This window comes from Oreochromis aureus, linkage group 14 (genome assembly GCF_013358895.1).
Source record: "Oreochromis aureus strain Israel breed Guangdong linkage group 14, ZZ_aureus, whole genome shotgun sequence".
Classification (NCBI taxonomy): Eukaryota; Metazoa; Chordata; class Actinopteri; order Cichliformes; family Cichlidae; genus Oreochromis; species Oreochromis aureus.
The window spans coordinates 41,642,781-41,664,991 of record NC_052955.1 but is presented as its reverse complement, the minus strand read 5'-3'; the positions used below and the strand labels follow the sequence as shown (position 1 = coordinate 41,664,991).

General features: G+C 43.5%; 1 protein-coding gene across 1 annotated transcript; it reads left to right on the top strand.

Annotated features, from left to right (window-relative positions):
- Positions 1–48: 48 nt before the first annotated feature.
- On the top strand, positions 49–22,110 carry LOC116329939 (glucuronokinase with putative uridyl pyrophosphorylase). Its single transcript, XM_031752082.2, has 23 exons — positions 49–222; positions 1,203–1,309; positions 1,393–1,437; positions 1,531–1,684; positions 1,780–1,851; positions 3,308–3,396; positions 4,508–4,664; positions 4,828–4,905; positions 5,523–5,614; positions 5,686–5,791; positions 5,866–5,945; positions 6,030–6,098; positions 10,436–10,496; positions 10,604–10,620; positions 10,702–10,759; positions 12,639–12,731; positions 12,814–12,874; positions 13,113–13,226; positions 18,820–18,877; positions 19,519–19,587; positions 19,666–19,729; positions 19,812–19,883; positions 21,563–22,110. Exons 1-23 carry the CDS (start codon positions 166–168, stop codon positions 21,656–21,658), a joined length of 1,869 nt encoding a protein of 622 aa, XP_031607942.1. The 5' UTR covers positions 49–165; the 3' UTR covers positions 21,659–22,110.
- Positions 22,111–22,211: the final 101 nt, after the last annotated feature.

The window sequence follows — 22,211 nt, the reverse complement described above, 5'->3', positions numbered from 1 at the left end:
CGAGCCGCTCTCAGCTGTGGTTATTAAACGGTTAAAAGACTTTTATTTTGAAGGCTCCGCCCGGAAGTGGGCGTCTTTGTGGACACGGTTTAAGCTCATCGCGTAGACGTTTCCTACACACGCTCAGTGTTTAAAGGTTTCAGAGGAGCCCCGGGACTGGCCGCGATGATCTGCATCCTGCTGGTAGCCGGTCACGGCACCGTGTTAGAGACCCAGATTAAGGTGAGTCGGTTGAACGTTGCGGTAACAACAGTGCAAAGTTCACGTTAGTCATGAAGCTGCCGCTCTGGGCCGAAATGGCTTCAACAAGCGGACACTTTACCGCTGCTTTGACTCTGGCCAGTGTTTGTACGTCCCTTAGCATGTTTACGAAATATTAACCATGTAGTGGGAAATCCGGCTGACAAACCAGCGCATGTTTACAAAACCATGTTCATTTTCAACAACGTGTCTGCAGCCCCCCCTACAGGCCGTTGTGATGATAACATGGCAGGGTTTTTCTAAAGCGGAGGTGTGCGATAAAGTACTGATGGGACATTCAGCATTTAAATACATCGTCTTTACTATGACAGACGCCAACGGAGATGGCTTATTTGAGTGAGTTTGGCCACCGCATGTGTGTTGTCCACTACACGCGTGTAACTGGTGTAAAAAAAAAAAAAAAAAAAAAAAAAGTCATTCCTGTCACGAGGTAGAAACTTTTCTATTTTTTATTTTTCCAAGTAAAAAGTCTCGTTTACATGAAAAACGTATTTTCAAGAGAGATTTTACAAAGAGAGCAGCAGAAATGGCAACAATCACATGACAGTTCATTATGGGACTGCAGTAATTCTAACGTAGGTACAACAGGGCTAATGTCGATGTACCAATGCAAGCAAAAAAACTCAAAATCACAGTATTTCATGTGAAATTAATAAAAGGTGCAAAATGAGAAAACATTGAGGTAGTGTGCGGCGCTGTGTCTCTAATCACAGTTTTAGCTGCTTTCACAAAACCTCTGATGACAGAAATTGTTGAATTGGTCCAGTATCCAAGTAAGCCACAGACACGTTACCACAGCGTAGCCCATGTTGTTCATGTGTTGCTACAAAGGTGATAATTAGGCCTGCTGATTTAAACCAATAGCCATGTTTCATGCTGAATGGGGGGGCTCTGTTAGCAGGTTGTGGTTTTTGTGTAGTAAATCTTTCTTCTGCTGCCAGAGTGATGAAACAGGCCTGTACAGCCACCTGAGCGGGGTACCAAAGGCCTTGCTTCCTGGAATTGGAGGAAAGAAGATCCTTGACTTCTGGTGGGAAACTGTCAACATGTGCGTGAGCATGATCCACACATGATCCGGAGAGCTTTCATGTTCCCCTACATCTCACTGATGGTGTCTGTCTGTGTCTACAGGCGCCAGCTGTTCACAGAGGTCTATCTGGTTACCAATGCTGATAAGTGAGTGGCAGTGATCGCGTGGATCGGTTGGTGTTTGGAAACTTTGCCATAGCTTTGCTTTTCCTACCATTCCTGTTCTCTGAACATGACCAGGTATAAGCACTACGAGCGCTGGGCCACAGCTACCGACTTCCCTGTGGAAAATGTCATAAATGACGGCAGTACTACGCTGGAGGATCGCCTCGGGGCCGTGGCTGACCTGGAGTTGGTCGTGCGGAGCAGGAAGCTGCAGGACGACATCATGGTGGTACGATTGCTCTGTCCATGGCTAATGGACTAAATAACGCTGAACAATCTCACCGCCTGCTGTACAGACACAGCGTTTCTTCTCTGTGTGAGCAGATTGCTGGAGACATGCTGTGTGCAGACCAAAACTTTGACATTGCTCAAGTTATTCGCTTCTTCAGGTCAAAGGTGAGATTTATCTCGTGTGAACTGACACCAAGCCTTGTGTTTTCATGACAGACTGTATATAAAAGATGGTCACAGTGATGTTACCTGTTAGTCGGTGTTAAAATTTTAACATTTGATGTAGTCTTTTGAGTGGACAGTGTGAACTTCTGTGTAGCAGTGGTGTGGTAGGGGATACTGCCGTGTATCGTATGGCCGACATTGCTTCTTTGACTGACATCTGCTGATATGATGACGTTTCCCAGTGTCAGTGGGTGATATTTAGCTTGTGTCAGTTTTGCACTGGCCAAATGTTCAAAGTTGAAGTGATGAAGCACCTGTCAGCTGAAACAAAGGTGAGCACATTAAGCCATATACTGTATTAGATCATATTGCTATTTCAGTGCACGCTAGAGATGAGAAGAAACATGGGAAATATGTTTGCTTGTGTTTTATGATATGGCTGCTGTGCTGTTACTTAAACCAGACACATTAGAAACAGCCTTCAACCATGCTATGAATGTTGCTGCTTGTCCACCAGAGGGCAGCCTGCCACTTCCCTGTTGGCAACAAGTAGCCCATTTTAAACTCCATTATCATATTATCTTCATAAGGACTCATAAATAACTCAACTTTAAGGATATATCTTTATGTTTTATGTGTTTAAAAAAATCTGGCTGATAAGTCACATTTTTAAATCACCAAATATCGGTATTGATCTTAATAATCGTCTATCAGTCCGAGCGCCGTGTTGGGTTAATGGTTTGTAACACTGACAGCACTCTGACTGTGAGGTAGAACTCCAAATGACAACATTACACTTTTATTTTCATAGAAATCAAACATTTGTCATAATGAGGTTAATTTAAATACAAAGCAACAGTGAATGCAGCGCGGTGGCATGGAGGTTAGCACTGTTGCCTTACAGCAGGGGTGGGAGCTCCAGGCCTCGAGGGCCGGTGTCCTCGATCTAACACAGGCCTGGTAATGAACCAGTCATGTGATTCAGGTGTGCTGGTATCTAACACCTGCAGGACTCTGGGGTTCCCCACCCCTGCTTTACAGCAACAAGGTCCTGGGTTTGAATCCACTGTGTGGGCGGGGCCTTTCTGTGTGGGTTCTCTTCAGGTACTCCGGCTTCCTCCCACAGTCCACAGACATGCAGTTAGTGGGGTTAACTGGTGACTTTCCCATAGGTGTGAATGGTCGTCTGTGTCTCTGTGTTAGCCCTGCGACAGACTGGTGATCTGTCCAGGGTGTACCCCGCCTCTCGCCTCTGTGGCAGCTGGGATAGGCTTCCCCTGTGACCCTGATAAAGATAGTGAAGGACCATGGATTGATGGGATGAATTCCACACGTTGATATGGGCTTAAGAGATAACAGTTCAGAGCTTTTGTGGAGCAGTTTTGCTAATAAGCCATTTTTGTGGATTAAGGATGAATTATGTGTGCTAGCTCACCATGCTGTGTCTCCGCTGCAGCCCGGAGAGCTGATCATATACTACGAGCTGGAAGAAGGGGAGAAGAGCAGCTCCAGAGGCATCGTAGAGGTCTGCCCTGATTCCCACAGGTGAGGTTGGTCTCAGAAACATTCCTTAGAAATACTGGTCCATGTTGACATGAGAGTTGTTGGCTGCACAGCCATGAAGCAGATCTGTTTGTTTGATCACATTGAACTCAGTGTCCTGCTCAAAAAGATGATTTGAGCTTTGTTGTGTTATCCTGCTGGAAGCAGCCGTCAGAGGATAAATACACAGTAATCATAAAGGGATGGACACGGTCGGGAACAGAACTATACATGATGCTTAGCTGCTGCTGAAAATATTCCCCACAGCCTGACAGCAGCTGCCTCAACTGACTGGACAGCACAGGATGGATCCAAGCTTTCATTAACTTACACCAAACCGTGAGCCTACCATCCAAATGTTGTGACACTCATCAACAACAGGAAAGATGAAATATATCCTCAGTGTCTTGTTCTTAGCTGACAGGAGTGGCAGCCAGTGTGGTAGACCCCGGGTTTCGAACATGCGGCCTGGGTGTTTATTTGGTAGTTCATTGAAAGACTTCAGCTAGTTTAAAATCTGCGTTCACGTTTGCAGTTTTGTCTTCTTGTACAATATTTTAAAAAACAAACAAAACATTTTTGGAAATATTTGTGGCTGTTGTCTTGTTTGTTTGTTTTTGTACTGCTTGAACACTGAAGTGGTCCTCACATGAGAGGAGAGTGGCAGCAGTGACCCACAGCTCATTTAAGCGTGAGACCTGCTGTAACCATCTGCTCTAAGGTTTGACCTGTCGTCCTTTCACAGAGGCTCTTCTGTGGTTCAGTCACTGCGGCTTTCCCATCAGCTCAAAGGAAAATATTCAGACTGCTCTGACCTCTGACATCAACAATGCATTTTCACCAAGAGCCCAGCTGCTCACTGCATGTTTTGTCTTTTGCGCTTCGTTCTCTGTAAACTCTGAGCACTGAACAGGACAATCCCATCAGACCAGCCTCCCTGGCACCAACAGCCGTGTCAAAGTCACTTAGATCACCTTTCATCTCCATCCTGATGCTCAGTTTGAACTTCAGCAGGTCGTCTGGCCTAAATACAGACTTACGATTGGCTGTGAAATATTTGTGTTAACTAGCAGTTGAGAGTGAATGCTTCATCTGCTGCACTTTTCTGAATCAGGGTAACTCGCTTCTTGGAAAAGCCACAGGAAGGGCGGACGGCGTCCCGGCTGGCCAGCGTGGTGTTTTACTGCATCCAGAGGGACACGCTGTCCTACATGTCGGACTTCCTGAACCAACAGCCTCAGACCACGGGCAGGACTTTCGGACAGTTCTGGGTTCGTAAAGCTAACGTGAAACGTGCTTCGTTTCATGCAGGCAGCAACACGCAGGAACTGCCTTTTATTCTTGTTGCATCGTTGTATGTAAACCCATCAATCTGTCCACCATCATAACAAACTAATAAAGTTCAGACTGACTTTGATGGCTGTTTCTCCTCAGGAGTGGCTCATCAGTGAGAAGCAGCGCCACGTGTTTGGTATGAAGCTTCCTACTGGCTTCCAGCTGATCGGACAAGTGGTTTGTATTCTTACCTCAGCTCGACACTTCCCTCCACATCAATGCAAACAAGCCGGACACGAGTGCTCGAGTCATTTTATACTGGAGTTTGTCAGCAAATGAGGCCACAGAGACCTCTGGCGTCTGCATTACGGCTGTTTGCAGTGAACAATAAAGATGAGTAATGACGTTTAACCTGCAATGTTGTGGCCACAGGAACAAACAGTCTCAGAGTCGGTTATCCTGCAGGTCAAATGAATAAAGTTCAAATCTGAGCTGTTGGCATCAGTTTGGCAGTTTCTCAAACATGTAGATTTGATAAGTTGTCAGAGAACATTACACCCAATCAGACATAATGAACATCAACTGCACAGTCAGCCGTGTTGGATCTTTGTCAGATAGCACTGAGTGTAGACCGAGGAGCGGGTGAGGTAGGTGAAGCTGAAGCCATCAGACGCAGGTGATAGTAAGGGCCTGATGTGGAAGAACATGTTCAAACCAAGAGGCACAAGTTGCTGAAGCTTTATTGTAACTTTTACATTAATGTAACATAAATCTGTAAGTACATTTCTGCGTACAGTTACATTCTTTTTCTGGTTAAATTCAGTCTAACACCATATTCTCTCACAACATCTCAGGGACTGTCAGACTACACCAAGTGGCTCACCCACTACTCCACCAAGCAGCAAGGCAGCCCTGCTAAACCTATTACATGCCGGTCATATGCCAGGTAAGAAAACGCAGACACACAACTGGCACACTTTGGTATAAAATACTTCCCAAATCTCTGATGGCTCCCAGGGTGGGACTAATGGGGAATCCCTCAGATGGCTTCAATGGAAAAACAATCGCCATGACCATCGCTAACTTCTGGGCTGAGGCTACTCTGCTGGACAGCCAGACTTTGGTAATACAAATGAACACATATTCTTATGAACTAAAATGTCTCTGCTCTGTCCTAAAGTGATGTGACCTTTGCAGGTTTTAGTGCCTCATCCACTCAACGACCCCACAGAGTTTGGCAGCCTGCAAGATCTGTTCTGTATCAGCAGGAAGGAAGGGTGTGTATGCAGCCAGCTGACTGAGCTAAAGGAGGGATGGAGGTGTCATAGTGAGGAAATCTTTGTCTTTATTACTGATTGCAGGTACTTGGGGGGTCTTCGACTGCTACAGGCGACATGTAAGAAGTTTTACCAGTTCTGCTCCAAACAAGGGTGAGGGTCCCTGCTGCTATCAGTCTGTGTAGATGATCTCTGATGTACTCTGATTCATAAGAGCTACAACACTTCATAACAAAGCCTTGTCTCTTATTGAAAGCAGGTGAAGAATTACCTGCTTTGAAATAAGAGCTTGTAGAGAAAATGTGATAATACAGAAGGTAGGTAATTAATAACAAGGTACTAATGTCAAGACCTCACATGCTTACACAGTGGAGACTAGTGGACAGTTGCAACACTTACAAGGTACATCTGAAGGCAATACTAAGATCTGATGCTCAGGGTGGACCTTACTTTTCTTCAAAACAATGTTAGATGTATTTATATCTCTGTGTGACTGAAAAGCCAGTTTTGCTTGTGTAACCTGTAGAAAAGTTGATAATGAAAACTCGCAGCTGTTGAGGTGAACTGCATTTACACCGAGGTGTCAACAACAAAACCTGTGACGTGGACGAGATTTACCAGAAAAGTCTCCACAGCTGAGTGTCAGCATGTGGACAGCAAAGTTGACTTGGACAAAGCAACCAGTGTCAGTCGAAGCTATGTCACAGCGTGCTAGCCAACCACCGTCTGGATGTAGAAAGATCAATTATACTTCTTTGCTGTGTGGATTTATTGGATTGACCATGTTAGCCATCTATTGTCTCTCAGACATGACTGAGCTTGTGTAACAGGCTGTAGATTATACGGTTAGCCCAGGGGTCGGAAACCTGTGGCTCAGGTGGTTTGGGAAAATATATATAAGTATTTAGCTGAAGTGTATTTTATTTGTGTTGGTTCTTTTTTAACTTGTAGTTCTAAATTGGAAGATTATCATGATTTTGAAATACAAACCGGATTCCAAAAAAGTTGGGACACCAAACAAATTGTGAATAAAAACTGAATGCAATGATGTGGAGATGGCAAATGTCAACATTTTATTCAGAATAGAACATAAATCACCGAACAAAAGTTGAAACTGGGAAAATTTATCATCTGAAGGGAAAAATGTGGTGATTCAAAATGTCATGGTGTCAACAAATCCCAAAAAAGTTGGGACAAGGCCATTTTCACCACTGTGTGGCATCTCCCCTTCTTACAACACTCAACAGACGTCTGGGGACCGAGGAGACCAGTTTCTCAAGTTTAGAAATAGGAATGCTCTCCCATTCGTGTCTAATACAGGCCTCTAACTGTTCAGTCGTCTTGGGCCTTCTTTGTCGCACCTTCCTCTTTATGATGCGCCAAATGTTCTCTATAGGTGAAAGATCTGGACTGCAGACTGGCCATTTCAGTACCCGGATCCTTCTCCTACGCAGCCATGATGTTGTGATTGATGCAGAATGTGGTCTGGCATTATCTTGTTGAAAAATGCAGGGTCTTCCCTGAAAGAGATGACGTCTGGATGGGAGCATATGTTGTTCTAGAACCTGAATATATTTTTCTGCATTGATGGTGCCTTTCCAGACATGCAAGCTGCCCATGCCACACGCACTCATGCAACCCCTTACCATCAGAGACGCAGGCTTCTGAACTGAGCGTTGATAACAACTTGGGTTGTCCTTGTCCTCTTTGGTCCGGATGACATGGCGTCCCACATTTCCGAAAAGAACTTCGAATCGTGACTCGTCTGACCACAGAACAGTCTTCCATTTTGCCACCACACTCCATTTACATGATCCCTGGCCCAGTGAAAACGCCTGAGCTTGTGGATCTTGCTTAGAAATGGCTTCTTCTTTGCACTGTAGAGTTTCAGCTGGCAACGGCGGATGGCACGGTGGATTGTGTTCACTGACAATGGTTTCTGGAAGTATTCCTGAGCCCATTCTGTGATTTCCTTTACAGTAGCATTCCTGTTTGTGGTGCAGTGTCGTTTAAGGGCCCGGAGATCACGGGCGTCCAGTATGGGTTTACGCCCTTGGCCCTTACACACAGAGATTGTTCCAGATTCTCTGAATCTTCGGATGATGTTATGCACAGTTGATGATGATAACTGCAAAGTCTTTGCAATTTTTCGCTGGGTAACACCTTTCTGATATTGCTCCACTATCTTTCTGCGCAACATTGTGGGAATTGGTGATCCTCTACACATCTTGGCTTCTGAGAGACACTGCCACTCTGAGAAGCTCTTTTTATACCCAGTCATGTTGCCAATTAACCTAATTAGTGTTAATTGGTCTTCCAGCTCTTCGTTATGCTCAAATTTACTTTTTCCAGCCTCTTATTGCTACTTGTCCCAACTTTTTGGGGATTTGTTGACACCGTGAAATTTTGAATCAACATATTTTTCCTTTAAACTGATACATTTTCTCGGATTAAACTTTTGATCTGTCACCTACGTTCTATTCTGAATGGAATATTGACATTTGCCATCTCCACATCATTGCATTCAGTTTTTATTCACAATTTGTTTGGTGTCCCAACTTTTTTGGAATCCGGTTTGTATAAAAATAAAATGATGTTTTATTATTTTTCGTCGCTCAAAATAAGAGTCACACTCACGGAAGCAGGTATACCCGCCGAAATGTCGCGCATTTATCGAGACTTTCAACCCCGGGTAGGCCATGTATGGAGAAATGTAAGAAAAGAAAAATGTCTGAAGAAAATAGAACATTTAATGATGCCTGGGCAGATTGATTTGTATTTACTTCTGACAAGAGTGGCCTACCAGTATGCCTGATTTGTGGATTGTCGATCTTCGGATCCACATACATATGTGAGCAGCTAATCTCCACCATGAACTATGATAAAAACAAAAACCGCTCACGCCTCACAGACGACAGCTTACAGTCCTGCGTAAAGATGAAGTGACTTCGTACAGCCCCGGTCTGCAGACGCTGTGTGCAGAGGTTCAGGAGCAGGAGTCGCATTGTAAACATATCACAGCTCTGTTTGCATGAACATGCTTGACAGCTTCTCTTTATTGACCACTTTTCACACACTGTTGCTGTACACATGCAGCTGGCTTTAGCTTTCCAGCGCACAGCCCGACACATAACACAACAGCAAAGAGAGCACAGCCTTTAAGGCGGCGAGGTGTGATTGCCTATGACGCTCAGGTGCGACCACCTCTCCTGCAGCGGCACTGCAGGCCACGCCCCGCCATACACATTAACCAGGTAGAATAAATATTTATGCAGATATTTTGCGAATATGTATTATTCATTTTTTTTTAGGAGCATAGTGCTTTTTTCCAATTTTTTTTTTTTTTTTAAAATTTAGGTCAAGGCTCTGCTACACGCTCCGAAAGCCCAGAGGCGATATAAGGACGACGGCTCAGTTTTTGTTTGCTACATAGATAATTTAAGTTCCATGTTATATTTTTTTAAGAGTTCAAAATGTGTTCATTACATAAATAAAATTTCCTTTTCTTTGTAGCACTTCATGAATTTCATAAGCAACACACTATAGTTGTTTGTACAAAGCATGACGGTAAAAAACAATGTATGCAGTGTTATCTTCATTTTAGATGTCAAAAAGTATTTGCGTCTCCCAGTGTTTTCTTTTCCGTGGAAACCGGGTCCAAATGGCTCTTTGGGTCTTAAAGGTTGCTGACCCCTGGGTTAGCCTGTTAGCTGTAACTGAGCAAATGTGTCAAATCATTCGTCTTAATATTTGAATACAGGTGTTTTCAGTCTGTCTTCACAAACGTTTGTGACCGAGCGCAACCTTGTGCTGAGTTCACTGAATGTGAGTGTGCTGCTATAACACAGGCCGTCAGAGATATCGACGATGAACTGCAAGTTGTAATGCTGCAAAGTGGAAGCTTTTTGGGTTTCTACCTGTTAAAAGGAGTTTTGTCCTTCCTACTGTCACCACGTGTTTGCTAATAGGGGTCATTAATATTGTTGTGATTCCTTGAATTGAAACTCTGTGCGCTCCTGTGGGTGTAAGTGGCCCTTTTGTCTGTATGGGCGATATTTGAATGAATTGGCCAAACTTACCCACTCACATCCAGTCGAGACGGCACCTGTGCTGGCAGACATGCTGGTGTTAGCTAACAGTCCATTCATGAACTGATGGAGTTTGATCGTCAAAGTGAAGCTCCTCCTGGAGTCCAAGAATAAACATATGGAAATAAAAGTCCCATTTTATTAAAGTACAAATACTCACTTACTTTCAGTAATACAGACACAACTGTAAGTGACTGCATGAGTTCACTGTTGAATTTTCTGAGAGTGCTATGGTTGTAGACAGGGCCGCGCGGAGACGTTCAAAGGGGTGGGTGCTCAAGCCCCGCCCCCCACACGTAAACCCTGAACCACCAGAACCCTGTGAGCTGTTTACAGGTTTGGATCACACAGACTGGTTTTCAAAGCTAATGCTCGCTCAGCGCTCTGCATTCCTCTCTGCAGGATTGCTTTGACGAAGCAGAACTTCACCCTGAAGTACGACACCAACATTCCCCGACAAGTGGTGAGGATGGCTTCAGATACTTACCGAGTGTAACACGTTAACAGTTGTGGCCTGTTTGCATCTAATTCAGTCTAATGATGATGTCATATATCTGTGTTTGTGTGAAGGGCCTTGCTGGAAGCAGGTGAGTATTTTTGCTTGATTTTGAAACTCAGAGGTCATTTTGTGCACTTTGTAATATTTGACTTGTTTACGATTCTCACAGTGCCATCGTCTCAGCTACTCTGAAGTGTCTCATGAAGTTCTACAACATCACAGATAATGTAAGGACGTGTGGCCAGTCTACCCACACACATATGTCAAATACATGGAATTCAATGGAAAGGTGGAGTGTGGACAAAGAAAGGTGTATTTGAGTTTTAGAGTGCAGATCTGGGTCTTCTTTTCAAACAAATCAATTTTATTTATATAGCATTTTTTTAAAACAACAACTATTGACCAAAGTACTAAACAACAGAATAATCAGAATTTAAAAGGAAAGTAAAATCAAGAATAAGAAAATGATAAGAATAAAATGATGACAGACTCATACAGACTTAAAAGCTAAAGAGTAAAAATGGGTCTTTAGACGAGTTTTAAAAGTATCCAGTGTTGGAGAGCTCCTGATATGTAAAGGCAGTTTATTCCACAGTTTTGGAGAAGTCGCAGCAAAAGCCCCATCTTCTCTGTGTTTTAATCTACACCTAGGGACAGCTAGAAGCATTTGGTCCGCAGACCTCAAAGATCTCGCCCGAGTATACCAATTTAAAAGATCAGAAAGACATATAGGAGCTAGTCCATGCAATGTTTTAAAAACAAGTGTCAAGATCTTAAAATCAATTCGAAAACTAACAGGCAGCCAGTGTAGCGAGGCGAGTGTAGGGGATATGTGCTCTCGCTTCCACGTGCCAGTAAGAAGCCTTGCCGCAGCATTTTGAACCAGCTGTAGTCGGCCAATAGTTGATGAAGTAACACCAGAGTAGAGACTGTTGCAGAAGTCGAGGCGAGATGAAATAAAGGCATGGATCGCTTTCTCAAAGTCTCTGAGACAGAGAAATAGTTTCACCTTTGCAAGTAAGCTGAGGTGAAGAAGCTGGTCTTGATCACATTATTTATCTGTTTATTGAATGTTAAATTACTATCAAAAATCACACCTAAATTCCTCACAAACGTTTTTTTATAATTTTCTAAGGTGCCAAGGTCGTAATGGTCACTAGGGCCAAAGACAATGATCTCGGTTTTCTGTTCATTTAGATTGAAAAAATTTAAAGCCGTCCACGCCTTAACACAGGGGTGTCAAAAGCCAAGCCTCGAGGGCCGGTGTCCTGCAGGTGTTAGATCTCACCCTGGGTCAACACACCTGAATCACATGATTAGTTCATTACCAGGCTTGTGGAGAACCTCAAGACATGTTGAGGAGGTCATTTAGCCATTTAAATCAGCTGTGTTGGATCAAGGACACATCTAAAACCTGCAGGACACCGGCCGTCGAGCACTGGAGTTGGACACCTGTGCCTTAACATCTTCCAGACAATCGAACAGTGTCTTCAGAGGGTTCACAGATTTGCGTTTCAGTGGGAGGTAGATCTGTGAATCATCTGCATAACAGTGAAATGAGATACCATATTTTTTTTAAAATAGAGCCCATAGGAAGAGAACCGGGCCAAGAATAGATCCCTGAAGGACCCCACAAAAGAGCAAGGTCCTTGGGGATGAAGTGTCTCTGAATCTAACAGAGAATGATCGATTAGATAGGTAAGATTTAAACCATTGCAATGCAGTCCCTTTAATATCAGCATATTGTTCCAGTTGAGAGATAAGAATCCTATGATCCACCGTATCAAAAGCAGCACTGAGATCTAGTAATATTAAAATGGCGGAATCTCCCAAGTCTGTAAAAGTTAAAAGGTCGTTAGAAACGTTTAACAAAGCAGTTTCAGTGCTACGATGCGTTTTAAAACCAGACTGGAAGACTTCACCGATGCCGTGATTATCTGAAAAGGTCTGGAGCTGGAGGAGGACGACTTTCTCCTGAACTTTTGACAGAAAAGGCAATTTGGTCTATAATTTGATAGAACTGTAATAAAACCATACTGCACTGAATGTTTCCCAGAGTGTCCCTCTGAGTCATGTTTGTTTGGGGTTTTTTTATTCATGCCACAGGATCTTCCTAAACCAATCAGAGCCAACTTCATCCTCAATGTGGAGACGGATGAGCTGTTCATTACTGCTGGGCTGCAGGACCGAGTTGTACAGGTCAGTCTGATGACCCACGGTGTGTGGACCTGCCTGTGAGTGTTAACTGTGAAGTTACAGACGTTACTGTTGTGTCTTGCAGGTGTACGAAGGCTTAGTGTACATGGATTTCAGCAAGGAGTTCATGGAAGAGCACGGCTTCGGTACTGACCTCCCTGTCAGCGTGCCATAAACTTTATATCCTGTAAAATACAAGTTGTTGCTAAATCATGTGTGTGTAGTATTTCCACATGTACGTTGCATCTGGAGAACTTTATAATCTCAGACTGACTGTGTGATGTTAGATCAGGACTTTTGCAGAACTCACAGCTTTTCTCATTGTTTGGATTTGTTGTCATTTTGATGCTCAAACTGTCTTCATGTGTGTCTTTCCATTATCAGGAAGCTACACTCCTATGGACATGAGTGAACTTCCACCGTTCTGGCTGGCCTACCTGAGTGACCCCAGTGATTCTGGCCGTATCCATAGCAACATCCGACAGCGCTGGCTCAGTGGTATGTTTCCAAATCAGACGTTACAGGTGCTCAGCAGATGAATCCTACTGATGGTGATGATCTCACTGTTTCCTGCTGTACTGGTGCTCTGTCGTCATCTGCTGTACTTCACCAGTATCAATACTGTTTCACCATCAGCTCAGAATGAATGAGTCCAGTTAAGGTGACCAAAACTAGTGACATTCCCACCACACTCTTATTTTGGAGTAATCCCACTATTTAAACCCATTTCTATAATCAGTGTCATGTGCCGTTCACTGAAGGGAAAGTCCATGTTTTCTACAAATAAACGAACCAAAACCCTCCGAGCTCAGCTCCAGGTAATCTCAGCTTCAGACCACTCTGAACACTGACTTTTTTTTTCTAATTGTCTCAGTGTGATGTCATAGAGAGGTGATATCGCTAATATGTTCATCTCAGACACTAGAAGCTGTGCACACCTGCTGCTTAATCTTTGTGCCAATCAAAGTTGGATTAAGGGGAGCCAAAGCAGCTCGTTTCAGGTGAGGGCCGACCAATCACACAGATCCACTGTACAGAAACTGGCTGTAGTTGAATTGCAGGCACAGCGGGGGATTCTCACAGGATCATCCTCAACGAGTAGAAGTGAACCGAGGGAAACAGTGAAGCTAATTAACAAGACTAGTCATGTTTTTTATCAGACAGCATGAGTAACGTGTACAAACTGAAATGAAACAGCAGCTGTATCCTTAAAAACCGTGCACCCTGTGTTTAAGGCCTCGATTTCCAAACCATGGCTCGATGTAAGCTGCTCATATAAATGCTGCTGCTGCTCACGTCACTGAAAGATCTTTTAAAAGACATTGAATTATGTCCGTGGTCTGAATGAACAACATGTTAAAAACAACCAGAATAAAACATTTCAGCAGCATGAGAGCTCATCAGTCAGAGCCACCCATAAAGTCGCTGTCCCAGTGTAAGGAAGAGGACTCCCTTACTACATTTATTTATATTGTATTATCTGTATAGCACTTTAGAGCACACCTTTCACTTTATTAAAAGCACCTTATCAAGCACTTTATTTAGCATCGCACTTTAAGCATGGATTTGCACAGTAAAACATTTGCACACAAGAAGTTTAATTATTTATTGAATATTTATTGGGAATTTAAAAAAAAAACAAAAAAAACCAGTTGGTAGCCTTGTTTCAGATCCTGCACAGCTGCTCCTCATCAAGGAATGTGGTGGTTGTCTGTGAGGAGAGAAGAATGGTGATTGAGATTGTGATTAAGGTTTACCAGTAAGGAAAACTAATGCAAATGTGTGTGTGGGGGGAATCTAGGAATAAAAGTGGTGCAAATAAGTGTTTGTAAGATATGATTACTCACCTTTCTTGCCTGTGTCCTCTTCAAGGTGTTTGGGCAAATGTGTCCCCGGGGCTCCAGACACCAGTTAAAGGTTCCGGGAGAGACCATGGGTTAAGAGAGTGTGGTGAATCGTTTTGTGCTTGGGTTTTTGGGTTTTTATAATATTGGGTTTGGTGTAAAATTAAAGGGTGAAATATTTATTAATATAAAAATGTAAAATGTATTTATTATAATAATAATAATAATAATAATAATAATAATAATAATAATAATAATAATACATTTTATTTATAGGCGCCTTTCAGACCCTCAAGGTCACCTTACAGTAGCACATAAACAATACCATAAAAACATTAAAAAGATGTATATATAGCAAACATGGTAGATAAAATTTAGACATAAACAATCATAAAAGCAAATATAAAAACTGAGCAAGGTAAAATGGCCTAAGACAGATCAGGTGTATGCAATTCTGAACAGATGGGTTTTGAGTAGTGATTTAAAAGAGGTGAGACAGTGTGTGGTCCGTGAGAGCAAGTGGAAGTGCATCCAAAGTCTCGGGGCAGAACAACTAAAGGCTCTGAGTCCAATGGTAGTCAGGCGAGCAGGTGGAACTGACAGAAGGGAAGCTGAAGAAGAGCGGAGTGTACGAAGGGGTGAGTATGTATGGAGAAGATCGGATAGTTATGGAGGAGCGAGGTTATGAAGCGCTTTGAAAGTGAGAAGCAAGATCTTGAAATTGACACGGAGGTGAACTGGGAGCCAATGGAGCTGTTTAAGAACAGGTGTTATATGTTCAGTGGATCTAGTTCTGGAAATAATACGAGCAGCTGTATTTTGAACCAACTGCAGTTTATGGAGGGATTTATGAAGTAGACCATAGAGAAGAGAGTTACAGTAATCCAGACGAGATGTGACAAGAGCATTGACAAGTATGGCGGTACTGTGTGGTGTGAGTGAGGGATGAAGACGGTTAATATTACGGAGATGAAAGTAGGAAGACCGAGTGATATTATTTATATGTGCTGTGAAGGACAGAGTGCTATCGAGGATGACACCAAGACTCTTAACCTGAGGGGAGGGTGTGACAACAGAGTTATCAATGGATAATGAAGGACTGGTTGGAACTGTAGTCAGTTTTGATCTGGTGCCGATTAAAATGAATTCTGTTTCATTGCCATTAAGTTTAAGAAAGTTGTGCGTAAACCAGACCTTGATTTCACTTAAACAGTCAGAAATGGATGTAGGTGGGAGAGTAGCTGTGGGTTTGGAGGATAGGTAGAGCTGGGTGTCATCTGCGTAGCAGTGAAACTGGATGTTATGCTTCCTAAATATATTACCTAGGGGTAGGAGATAGATGATTAAAAAGTAAAGGACCCAGGACAGAGCCTTGGGGTACACTGGAATTAACTGGAGTAGATACTGATCTGTGAGGGAGCAATTGAACAAACTGTGAGCGGCCAGAGAGATAAGAAGTAAACCAGGCGAGTACTGTACCATTGATGCCAATAGATGCTAATCTGTGAAGGAGGATGCGGTGGGAAATAGTATCGAAAGCTGCTGTAAGGTCAAGGAGAATGAGGATGGATATAAGTCCAGAATCAGCTGCAAGCAGAAGATCATTGGTGATTTTTACTAGGGCCGTTTCTGTACTGTGACATGAACGGAAGCCGGACTGAAACTGTTCGTACAAGTTATTTCCAATGAGATGATGATGAACCTGTGCAGCCACTATCTTTTCAAGAATTTTTGCTAGGAAAGGGAGATTTGAAATTGGCCTGAAATTATTTAGATTGGAGGGATCTGAACCATTCTTTTTCAGTATTGGAGTTATTATTGCAGTTTTAAGAGAAGAAGGAACAGAACCAGATATAAGAGAGGAGTGTACGATATTAGCAATCAGTGGGTCAAGAGACGGGAATGAGAGTTTAACAAGATTTGTCGGCAGTGGATCAAGTTTACATGATGATGACTTTAAGTTAGTAATTATGGAAGATAGCTGAGTTATTGTGGGAAGTTCAAAATTGGATAGAGAGGATGACAGCTGAGAAGGGCAGAAAATGCAGATAGAACAATTGACCATTTCACAGGACGAGGGCAATTGTTGATGGAGATTCTCAATCTTGGTGTAAAAAAAGTCCATAAATTTGTTGCAAACTGCGGCAGAGTGTGTATGTATGGCAAAGGTATCTGGGGGTTTAACAGTATTATGCAATGTAGAAAACAAAGTGTGAGTGTTTCCTTCAGTGATTCAATAACAGAGGTGTAGTAAGCAGATTTAGCATGATGAATAACTTCTTTATAGTGTTGTATATGACTGAGATACATGTCCTTGTGAATAGTAAGTCCTGTTTTCCTGGAGAGACGTTCTAGGCGGCGTCCAATAGCTTTAAGTTGGCGAAGTTCAGATGAATACCATGGCGCAGAGCGAGAGAAAGAAACAGTTCGAGTTTTTTGGGGAGCCAAGGTATCTAAGAGGTTGATAAGTTCATTGTTATAGTGAGATACCAGGTCGTCTATGGAAGCTGAGGCATCAATGGTAGGTAAGTTATTAATGCCATGGGAAAGAGCTGATAGATCAATGCCCCTAATATTTCTAAAAGTAATTGAGCGGTTTTGTTTATTTTTGTATAGTGGGAGACTAGCATTGAATAAAACTAATTTATGGTCTGAAAAAGGCATGTCCAATACAGCACAGTTCTTCGGGGTGACACCGATACAGCAAACAAGATCCAAAATGTGTCCTTTGGCGTGTGTGGGAACGTCCATATATTGGTGTAAGCCAAAATTGTCCAGACAAGATATAAAATCTCTTGTGGCTGAATTTGATGTGTTGTCCATGTGGATGTTAAAATCGCCCAGCAGTAGTATATTTGGAGATAAGAGTAGGATTTTAGCGAGAAAGTTAGAAAAATCAGTTAAAAAGTCAGAGTTGATTTTAGGTGGATGGTAAACAGCAACTAATACTGTGGGGGTTGGTCCATTAATTTGAATCAGCATGGATTCAAACGAGGAGTAGGCAGGAGCAGAAAGAGAGGTTACCTTGTACTTGCTGTTGTACAGGATCGCAAGGCCACCCCCACGTCCCGACACACGGGGCTGGCAGGTGTAAACAAATCCAGGCGGAGTGGTCAGATTGAGATCGGCGAAATCATTTGGACGCTGCCAGGTCTCCGTCAGACATAGAAAGTCCAGGTTATGATCATTAAGAAGATCATAAACAAGAGGTCCCTTGTTGGAGAGGGATTGGATATTAAGCAATCCGACGGAAACGGGATAGTCGCCGCAAGCTTTGCAAACCGACCGGGCAGGGCTAGCAAGCACACTAGGGTCAGCAGTCCGTCCACCAGGCTTCCTAGCGGAGCGGCAGTGAGATGACCACAGGGATGGTATCGAATTCCTGCTGTCAATCCTGTAATTCCGTCTGGATCCGCGGTGGACATACTTTCGACGCGGGCGCCAGGCGATCGCAGGGTGTAGCAGTGAAGCTGGCGGAAAGGTCGAGAGGTGCTGGAAGTGCAGGAAGAGTAGCTCTGATGTCGAGTACCTCAGCGTGGAGGAGACGGGCCGGAGTATGGACTGCAGAACAAACCCAGCGAGAAGAGCCCGGAAGAGCAGCAACTTAGCAGTAGTCATGATGTAATACCGGCTATCCGAAGACAGCGCAGCGGCTAGCAGCTGGTGCTGACAGCTGACAGTAAATGTGTCCAAAGCACACCGGCCAAACAGGTCAGGCAGGGAAGCACTTTACCTGGGAGACAGTAGATTCAGAGAACAAAACAAACAAACTTTTGTAACTATACTAAGCAGTAAGTATAGATGTATACAGAGGGGAGCAGCGGCAGCCCAACGCGCCAGCGTCCACTCCTCCTCCTTTCATTTATGTATGTATTTATTCAGATTGATATATTATATACTGTGATGGAAGGCTGGGATTTAAGAATTTACCTGAGAGTGGAATAATGGTTTAGTCGGTGACAGCTAAACATATTTATGGCTGCCGGTTGTCATTAGAGAGGGTTGATTGTGCTGTGAAGAAGCTTGATGAGTGAATTGTTGTAAGGAGAGCTGTATGGCAAATAAATACTTTTTGTTCCACTACACTTGCCTTGGTCCATCTCACTGTGTTTCCAGCCGCTAAGGGCCGCCCTGTTACAGTATAAGGTAAATGGGATTGTTTTAAACTGAAAGCGTGTTTGCCAGTAAACACAAACGCACACCAGTGCATCCAATAGACTGCTTCTGTGTTTTGTGTCGTCCTGCAGAGGAGCCGCTGGTCATTGAAGCCATGAGGAGATTTGCGGAGCTGACTGATCAGGCCAGGTTAGTTCACGGAGGCTGGTACTCTGCAGCTCCTGCAGTCACAGCGTTTTCATGCATCGCTGTTCATTTTCAACAATTTTAACTGTCTCATTAAAGTCTCTGGTTACTACGATGTATCCATATCAGTCTGATTCCATATCGGTTCCACTGGGTTCTCATTGGCTCTGCTTTGAGAGGCACCGCCGTCGCTTAGCAACACGTCAAAGACACGCTGTGTGGTCATCAGTGTTGGGCTCATTGCACATATTATACTTATTACATTTCTCTGAAGTATTGCAGTACGTTACTTAATTACTCCCAGGAGAAAGTAACTTATTACCTTATCTTTGCGTTTCTCTGTAAAATGTCTCATAATTATTATTCAGCAGGATGAACCTGACGAGGACACACACACACACACACACACACACACACGCACACGCATACCCAAATACTCACAGCATGAAGATGAAAACCAGCATATACGGGGTCAGCGCGGTTGCCATGGTGATCCGACCGCTCCTCAGTGTGTTACCCGTGAAAGTTCAGGCTCTGGCTGCTTTATTTCCTCCTCCTCTGCTGGCACTAATGTACCCATGCCAGTTTGTGCCATTCACAGCATTTTAATATAGAGTTTGGTGTCACGTGACTTCCTCCCTCAGGACGGCTTTCCGGGACAAAGACTGGAGCCGCCTGGCTCAGCTGATGGACCAGAACTTGGAGCTGCGCCGGTAAACGACACGTTTTGATTTGAGGCATGCATTCTACACTCGCTGTATTCACAGCTAACATTAGCCCTCTGTCCACAGGTCGATTTACACTGATGACTGTCTCGGCCCTGGGAATCTCAAGATGGTTCAGCTGGCGAGGCAGGTGGGTGGAGTTTAAAGACCCGGCTGCATCAGGCTGTGTTTCTGTGTCCGTGCATTCATAAAGTCTGCGCTGGTTCTTGCAGTTTGGATCGGCAGTGAAGTTACCCGGCAGTGGGGGGGCGGTGGTGGGTCTGTGCCTGGACCAGGCGAGGCTGGTAAGAGCGCGCTGTGTGGAGGTCTCTGTAGGACTCTGTGAAACTTTTACATGTGACAAATGCCTCCCTGGGAAATAGTAAAAACTCAAACTAACATCAGTGAACTGTTAAACCTCAATGTAACCAAAACTAAACTCAGTTTAACCCAGAAATGTAAAACTAAGTGTAAATGTGATGGTTAATAACTCTGGTTTGGAGCTTCATGTTAATCTTGGTATTTCATCGTCTTGATTATTTAACTCGCTGCACAGTAAATTGGTGGCTTTGGCTCCAGTGGAGAGCTAAGTAGCTAACTCACTAACTAGTGAACAAAAATCCAGAGCTATGTTTTGTTCTTGTTCCACATGTGGAGCTTTGCAACTGTCCTCAGGCGACTCCACCAAAACTATTGAGGGATTTTTTTTTTAACCAGAGCAAAAAATACTGACTCTAAGGTGAAGAGCACCTTTGAAATAGATATACTCAAAGGTTGGAGGCAAATAGGAAACCTTAGTTAGTGAGATGTGATCAGAGAATGAGCTGTAGTTAGAGCCATGAGTCTCAGCAAATCATGTGTACTGTCTCTGCCACTCTGTGCTCTTACTGGGTGGACTGAGTGTCGGTGGATGTGAGGTTTGATTCACTGAAACCTTCCCCACTCTCTTCTCTTCTCTTTCCAACTAAATGATGTAGAAAGACTGTTTAACATGATTTTTCCAAATATTTAGAAACTATCCATCTACAGCAGCTAACACTAAATGAGCTGAGGGCCACTTTAGTGTTCAAGTAGTACAAAACAAACAAACAAGAAAACAGCTGCAAATATTTCCTGAAGTGTACTGTTAGTTAGTTTGTTTACATTTCAGATATTGTATAAAAAGACAAAACTGCAAACTCACCGTTGACTGAAGCCTTTCATTGACCAAACAAACACATGGGTCCTCTCTGTCTGTGCACACGTGGCAGCACTGCTGCTCTCATTGTGTTCGTGTTTAACAAAATCAAACTGCAGACATGAGTTTGTGAGTCTGTCACTGAGCTAACTCGGCCTCAGCATGTTTCTGCTCTCTGCTCATATCGCCTTCATATTGGCTTCTGCCAGTGACCTTGATCTAAAGGTCAGAGGTCGGTGTTTCTGAAAAACACTATAAGATTTATACCATCAGTGCATCTACTGGGAGGCTGAGACACTGGCAGCAAACCAGTATTTTCCCTAAGACGGCAACCCAGAGATCCCAGATGTGGGAGGAGATCCTCCAGGATCAGGCATGCAGACACGGAGGTCACACAAACTGCTGCGCATCATTCTGAGTTGCTGCATTTCAGTAAAACAAACTCGTCTCCAGCATCATTCACTTTGGTTTCAGGGGTTTTTTATTCAGCCGTCTGCAGACTGATGATTTTCATTTCCATCCTGTCATTCCTAACATGGTGACCAGTCTGTGTCACTGTAGATATCAACAGGATTTATTCATTAACAGCAACAGGACTAATTATAAAATGACAACAAATAATACTGTCTGGTTTCTGTGATAGGTTATTCAGTCACGGTCATTAATGAACAGCATGGTTGGAGGGATGGTTACCCTGCATGGTAGTGTATGTACATCTTAGATCACTTGTGTTGCTGGGGTGTGTTTGATTTGTGTGTGTGGAGCCCCTCTGTTTCCCTCTGATGCAGTCTGTGTTTGGCCCGCTAGGTGGAGATGAGGCAAGCTTTCCAGGAGGCAGGCTGTGTGTTCTGTGTCATCTCACCATATAACCCATCTGCCAGCGCTGTCGGTGGCCAACACTAACCTCACACATCTCCACACGACTCGGTCGCCTCACTCGGGGCCAACTCACGGCCGTGGCACAGTGTGGCCTTGCACGTGCCTGAAAGAGCTCCAGTGTCGTTTCAAAGACTGAATCACTACAGTGGAGAACAAAGCTCCTGATGAGTTAGATGAAGGAAACAATAAGTTATAATCTCCACTTACTGATAGTTTGTTCAGGATTTTACCGGATGGACCGCCCTCCTCCCAGAAATAAAAGGAAGCATTTTTTTAATATAGTTTAGATGGCCTTTATGCATTTTAATAATTTTGTATTTCATAGAATTCAAAATGTGCCAGAAGTGCAATAAAATCATTTTCAATGTCCTAATATATCCATGTTTGTGACGGTAGCTACAGCAGGTCAGACTGTAGTACTGCCAACTGAAAGTGTTCATAATAATGAGGAAAATAAAGTGATGAATGAACCAACAGTTTGTATCTAGTATTATAATGTGTCTGATGTGTTTTCAGTCCTTTACAGAACAATCGTTTTATATGAAACAGTGTCTGTGCTGCCGGTTTGGAGCCTGTC